This window comes from Octodon degus, unplaced genomic scaffold, assembly GCF_000260255.1.
Source record: "Octodon degus isolate 3935 unplaced genomic scaffold, OctDeg1.0 scaffold00138, whole genome shotgun sequence".
Lineage (NCBI taxonomy): Eukaryota > Metazoa > Chordata > Mammalia > Rodentia > Octodontidae > Octodon > Octodon degus.
The window spans coordinates 4,930,868-4,938,356 of record NW_004524714.1 but is presented as its reverse complement, the minus strand read 5'-3'; the positions used below and the strand labels follow the sequence as shown (position 1 = coordinate 4,938,356).

Here is a 7,489-nt window from a genome sequence, read left to right as displayed (position 1 = left end):
TTCCGTTGTTGTAATTGTTTTTTTGTTTTATTTTTGTGGTGCTAGGGCTTTATGCATGCAAGGCATGAGCTCTACCACTGAGCCAAATTTCCAACCCTACAGTAAACCTAAAAGAAGACTTACTGTCCTTTGCAACTTAAGGATAATACACCTCTGACTGAATAAATAACTGATCAGAGTGACACCAATGGGACCAGAGGCTAGTTGTCTTCTTTCCTTATGCTGGAGCATTTCCCAATGTAATGTTGGCTTTCTGTGCATGTATATTTGTTTCTGTTTCACTTTGTTTTACGGTGCTGTGGATCAAACCAAGGGCTTTGTGCATGCTAGGCAGGTGCTCTACCACTGTGTAGTAGGAATCAAGCTCAAGACCTCACACTAGCCAGGCAGGTGCTGCGCCACTGAGCTGTATCCCAGGACCTACAATTTTATCTTATTTTTTGAGGTAATAAAAATTGAGCCCAGGGCCTTTGTACTCAAGCTATATCCTGACCCCATTTCTGCTTTTGTTTGAGACAGGGTCTGGTTAAAGGGCTAAATTGCCTAGCCTGGGCTTAAAGTTGTGATTCTCTGCCTCCGCTTCCAAGAGTGCTAGGATTATAGCCATGTGCCACCACACCCGGATTGTTACTTTTTCTTTTTCTTTTATAAGAGATTGAAGCCAGGGCGTTATATGTAGTAGGCAAATGCCCTACCACTGAGCTACATACCCCAGCCCATTATCTTGTTATTTACCTGTTACTTTATTCAAATACTAAATGGATGCTACACTATGGGCTTTTACTATATGATCTCATTTAACCATTAAGGAAGGTCATCAATAAGCTAGAAATTTGAAATCTATAGCCTCCTTGGTCTAAGGAAACTACACTAAAAGTTTGTTACATGAGGCCACCAATGTATGTCTTTTACCAACCAATAAACTACCTTCCCAAAAATGTTAGTTTACCTCATTTGTGACCTTTGCTCCAAAAAGCCAACCTGCTCCTCGAGGACTGATTGCCCAAGTATCCACATCTTCAGGATCTGACCAAACCAGGTCACAAAATGCTCCTTTGTGAGGAATTTCTTGGTTCCTTTCAATGGTTCGAATTTGATCCAGTGTTTTGATATCAGGTGATAAACCACCGTGAACACACAAAATCTGCTCATCTATTAACTAGCAAAAGAAGCATAATAAAAACAATATATAATAACAAACTCGGCCAATTATAAATTCACTAACGAATACTAAAGATAGCAATATAATTGAGATGACAAGAAGATAAAAGGATACTATGTTATAGGCAGGAAAATACTTAAAAGTTTTAAGAAGACACATAAAACTTACAGCTGCTACTGTGAGCATGTCAAAAACTTTGGTACAGTATCTCCAAGCATTAGCATTTCCATATTTGGTTTGGCACTCATCTGTGAAAGAAATGGAAGTGCTCTCATTAACAAAATTCTGAATTTGCCAGCCAATCAAAAACAAATTCAATATGAAAATAACTTACAATCCAATAGAAATTCAGTTTAAATTAGAACAGAAAATTATGACATATATTTAGGCCTAATAGGCCCTTTATATAAAGCCAAAAAAAGTCCAGTGTCTAGCTATAAATATAACCCTTTTCATTACAGGAATGGCCCTAAGATGTAGCGGAAATTATCTACCAAAATGCTCTTATCAGGAAGTTAATTCTTGGGGCCTGCAAGATAGCTCAGCAGTCTAAAGTACCTGCTTAGGCAAACTTAGGCAAGCACAGGGACTGCGGTTTGTTGCCCGAACCCCAACATCATGTGCCATGCCAGCCCTGTCCCAAGGGCAACCTGAACTGGCCACACACAAAAAAAGTTAACTCCTAATTTCATATAACACAATTGCTTTTAGTAGTTAACACCAGTCAATTTCACCAAATTTGTTTATCTATGTATTTATATTGGGATTTTAACTCAGGGCCTCATATTTGTTAGGTAGGCATTGTGCCACTGAGCTACATCTCGGGCCCTCATTTACTTATTAATGTGACTGCCATATTCCAACAGAATGATAAAATCAAACATTATAGAGCCCTTAATTACAGATGCATGGATAATTTCCTATCTCAACATTTCTCAGTCCTAAGTTATCCAATCTGAGACTGTCTTCAAATTATGTCATTAAATACACACACACACACACACACACACACACATACACACACACCCCAAACATACCCCTCACCTTTTTTAAAATAAATTTGGTATTGAGTCTCATTGTGCAGCTCAAATTCTTAGTGATCCTCCCGTTTCAGCCTCCCCAGTGCTGAGATTACAGTCATGTGTCACCATGCCTGGTCTTGGTGGCTGGCTTTGTGTGCCCATGGCAGGTCCTGTATAGCATGTGGTACCAGGAATGAAGCCCAGGTCCTTGCGCTTGCCCAGGCAGGCGCTTAGACCACTGAGCTATCTCTGTTACCCTCTATATCACTATTTTAAACATCTGAAATCCAAGATGCTTAAAATTATGTTTGAACACTGTGACAATGTCCCAAGTGGAAAATTCCACATCTGGCCTCATGGGACAGGTCTCAATCAAGGTCTCACTAACAATATAGGGACTTATCTCTTATCATAAATATGAAAAAAAAAAAAGAAGAAGAAATGTTTACAAGGCTGAAGCAGGAGGATTATAAATTCCAGATTATATAGGCTACTGAGCTAGTCTGAGCTATATAGTAAGACTATCTCAAAATAATTTAAAAAGACAAAAAAAAAAAAAAAATGCTTGGGACCAGAGGTATTTGGAGTTTGGAATATGTGCATAGATTTACTAGCTGAGCATACTTAATTTGAAAATCTGAAATCCAGATCACTCCCAAATTTGAAATTTCTGAGTGTCAAAAATGATAGAAGGGGCCGGGGAGATCGCTCAGTAGAATAAGCATTTGCCTGGCAAGTGCAAGGGCCTGAGTTCAATCCAACTCCAAAATGATCCAAACTCCAAAATGTGTAGAGTGTCATGATGCTGCTCACATCGCAGATTTTTGACCTGATAATTTTGAATATCAGATTTTTCAGATAAGGACTACTTGCCCTCTACTGTATAAAGCTACCTTAGGCTAGGTACTCAAAGAATATATGACATATCAGTGAACTCTGTTTAGACTTAGATCTCATCCTCAAAATGTCTAAATATTCCAAAATTTAAAACAATTCAAAATCCTAAACTCTCTCTGGTCTCATATATTTTGGATAAAGGATACTTGACCTGAAAAATATATTATGTATAAAATGTATATTTCTTACAATATTAAGTCTTGTAAAAAATTATATCTTAAAACATTGTACTTTAGATGTAATAGTCATATACTGCCATTATCTCAATGACAGGTCACAAATATAACAGAGGTACTGTAAGATTATAGTACCATCTTAGCCTTTAGCCATCTTAAACTTTTTGGGGGCCAGTCGGGTATCAGGAATCAAACTCAGGACCAGGCTGGCACTTGTATCACTGAGCTATATCCTTGGCCAAGCCATCTTACATTGTGTAACTACCCCCTATGATGCGCACACAACATCATCTGCATTTCTCAGAATTTACAGCGAATACCTACAAGTGTTACTTTACTGAGCAAACACCACAGTATAATATCCAAAATACTGATTATTTTGTAACAGAACCAATAGCTTTTCATGAATAAAAAAAATCTCAAGGGCCAGCAAGATAGCTCAGTGGACCAAGTGCCTGCTTAGGCAAGCACAGGGACTGAGGTTTGATTCCCTGTACCGCATGCCTTGCTGGCCCTGCCCTCGGGCGCTCTGAGACAGCCACAGAGACTGGGTGTGGTGACAAAAGCCTGTAATCCCAGTGCTGGGGAGGCTGAAAACAGGAGGATCACTATGAGTCAGAGCTGCATAGTGAGGCATGTACCGGCACCCTATACCAAATACATAAAAAAGGAGCCGGGCAGATGGCTCAGTGGAATAAGCGCTTCCCTGGCAAGCACAAGGGTCTGAGTTCAATCCCCGGTTCTGGAAAAACAAACAAACAAACAAACAAAAAACCAAATACATAAAAAAAAAGTAATAGTAATAATCAAAAGTAGCCTATAACCCTGGGCATTGTAGCATGCACCTACAATCCCAGCACTTTGGAAGACTGAAGCAGGAGGATCACTACAAGTACTGAGACCAGACTGGGCGACATAGTGATTGTAAAGCCAGTCTCAACTAAATAGTGAGATCCACCTCAAAATTAATACAAAAGTAACTAGAAAAAACAAAACAATTTAAAAATAACTCAGTGTCTTTCCCCGAATAAATATATTGTTCTTAAAAAAATAACCCAATGTCCAAAAGGACTGGGTTAAGTCAATTCTTACAATATAATGAATGAACGTACTTTATGTGCAGCCATAAAAGTACTATCAAGGAGTAGGGAATATAGCTTAATTGTGCAGCACCCCCCTGGCAGGCCCAAGGTCCAAAGTTTGATTCCTAGTACCAAACTAATAATAATAATAATAATAATAATAATAATAGGCCGGCCAGATAGCTCAGCAGACTAAAGCACCTGTTTAGGTAAAGCACAGTGGCTGGGGTTTGATCTGTGGTGAGCCACATTGGCCCTGCCCCCAGGGCACATTGAGACAGCAATTAAGACTGGGCATAGGGGGCTGGGGGATGGCTCAGTGGAATAAGCGCTTCCCTGGCAAGCGCAAGGGCCTGAGTTCAATCCCTGGTTCCGAAAAAAAAAAAAAAAAGACTGGGCATAGTGGTACACACCCATAATCCCAATGGTTTGGAGGCTGAAAACAGGAGGATCACTACAAGTCTGATCTACCTAGTGAGACCCTGTACTAAAAAAATGATTGAGCTCAATTTTAAAAAAACATGTGCAGTTCATTCACCTTTGGTAGATTCTACTGTCACACCCCAAAAGATTCTGATTAATAGGCCAAAGGAAGGTCCTAGCAATCTACTTTTTTTTTTTTTTTTGCAAAACCAGCAATTGAACTCAAGCCCTTGCGCTTGCCATGCAAGCACTTATTCTACTGAGCCATCTTCCTGGCCCCTACATTTTTATTATTTTATTTTATTTATTTATTTATTTTTTGGAACTGGGGATTGAACTCAGGCCCTTGCACTTGCCAGGGAAGCACTTATTCCACTGAGCCATCTCCCCCGCCCCTATTTTATTTTATTTTATTTTATTTTATTTTATTTTATTTATGTATCTCCAGAGAGCCATGCCAGCCCCAGCCCCAGGGTGCGCTGAGACAGCGACTGAGACTGGGCATGGTGGCGCTCCTGTAATCCAAGCACTTGGGAGGCTGAAAACAAGAGGATCACTAAGAGTATAATCTGTGTAGAGAGACCCTGTAGTCCCTGTACCTAAACTTCACTAAAAAACAAAACAAAACAAAAAAAAAAATAGATCTTACCATAAAATCCATACACCTGTGTTATTTGTCTACTTTCATGATTTCCTCGTAAAAGTGTAATACGGTCAGGCCACTTAGCCTTTAGTGCAAGAAGATAAGTGAAGGTCTCCAAACTATAGTAACCTCTGTCTACAAAATCACCCTGTAAAAAGCAAACATTTACAGTTATAAACAATATAAATAAGTACCATAATATTTTAAACTTATATTAAAGTAATAATCTCAGAGACATGGCCAAATAATAATATACACGCATGCACGAAATTACTGTAAGTATAAATTGAACTTTAACAAAAATTCAAATGGAGCTAGATATGGTGGTGTATTCCTGTAATCCCAGCACTCCAAAAGGATGAGACAGAAGACTGTGGAGTTTAAGCCCAATGATACCATCTTAAAAAAAAAAAAAAGAGGGTGTAGTGATATAGCTCAGTGTAAGATCCCTAGGCTGCATCTCCAGTTCCCAGTGGAAAAATAAAACTTAAACAAAAAAACACCTCAAATGAAAATAAACTTTCTTTTAAATCTTTGTACTTAACTTATGATTCAGAAGAGGCCTACTGTAATTGCTGTGCAATTGTTCCGAATATTTCTCCACAAAAAAATTCCTTTTTCCAATCTTCTACTGTCTACATTAGATGTTAAATAAAAGGTCTCGAAGACCTTTGCAGAAATACATCCCCAGCTGCCCCCAACTTGTCTTGTAAGATAGTTCTCACCAGAATGCTAAATTGCCAAGTTACCCAGGTTGGGCTCAAATTTTGAGATCCTTCTGCTTCCACCTTCCACACTGCTGGGATTATTAGTGCACAATACCAATTAATGTAAATGTAAAAAATTTTGATTTCACCTTTGTATTTAACAATTGCATATATGGTAGCATGTTATTTTTCATAATGTTTGATGTAGTCCAATATTATGCCAATAGGAGAACTAAAAGAATAGGAAGGATGTAAAACTTCCAGAAGAAATAATCACAAAAGGATTCAGAAACAGTTTAAGAATAACACTATACTCCAAGAGGAAAGGAAGCAAACACTCATCATAATAGTAAATGTGCATTAGGAAAATGTATAGAATACAAAACAGTATCTGTGATTATTCATCCAGGCATAGCTCAATTAAGAGATAAAAATGAATATATATAAAATATGTAAATAACATTAAGGTGAAGATTTATGCCTCAAATCAATGGTTTAAGGCATATTTTTCTGACAGCTACAACCCAAGCCTACTTGAATAGTAGTTTATTAAAGCAATTAAAGGATGTGGCAAATTGTAGTACAGAATTATTTTTTAATACATTTAAATACTGATTATCACATGGCAATGAAATTTACATAAAATAACTCAGACTTTCAATTTTAAATAAATACTTGACATTATTGGTGTTTACATACCATAAATATGTAGTTTGTGTCAGGAACCTGACCTCCAGTTCTGAATAGTTCACAAAGGTCATAAAACTATAAAATAAAAGTTATATTTGCTGATTACAAATTCCTGTTCAAGGGTAAAATAGTAAGCTAGAGCGTGTAAAGAATCAGCGTTAAGAGGACTCCTAATACTTAAATTTGTAAGTAAAGCATAAGCAAGACTATCAAACACACTTTTTCAGGCCCTGGAAAAGCACTAAACAAGCTCATCAATACCATAGTCACTCCTCCATCATTAGGTATAAGCCCTCCGCTCCAAAACATCTTCCCATCTTCCTTGAGAATTTTGAAGCCATTGGTTGTATCAGTCATCTAACTTCTCAACAGAACAACCTAACCACCTCACCTACATTCAGCTGCTGCTTTTTTTTTTTAGGAGAGGCTCTTGTTAAGTAGTTGAGACTGGGCCTAGAACTCACATGCAGCCAGATCAGCCTTGAATGCACAGCAATTCTTCTGTCTCCGTATCCTGAGTGTTGGGATTACATGCAAGTGCCACCATGCCTGGCTTCAGCAACCATTTTAATGAGATGAAAGATAAGTAACAAAATTTTTCAAACCAGGACTGATAGCACACTCCTGTGATCCCAGCAGTTGGGAGGCTGAGGCTGGAGGACTGCCATGAATTCAAGGCCAGCCTGG

The 7,489-nt window shown here is 38.2% G+C and overlaps 1 protein-coding gene across 1 annotated transcript in view; it reads right to left on the bottom strand.

The window, feature by feature from the left end:
* Nucleotides 1-7,489, bottom strand: part of Ppp6c (protein phosphatase 6 catalytic subunit) — a 69,834-nt gene that overhangs the window by 18,013 nt on the left and 44,332 nt on the right. Inside the window, exons 3-6 of the mRNA XM_004641575.2 lie at nt 6,812-6,877; nt 5,412-5,553; nt 1,331-1,410; nt 950-1,159 (exon numbers count right to left, since the gene is read on the bottom strand). Of these exons, the coding sequence (XP_004641632.1) occupies nt 950-1,159; nt 1,331-1,410; nt 5,412-5,553; nt 6,812-6,877 (498 nt within the window). The remainder of the gene's footprint in view (nt 1-949; nt 1,160-1,330; nt 1,411-5,411; nt 5,554-6,811; nt 6,878-7,489) is intronic.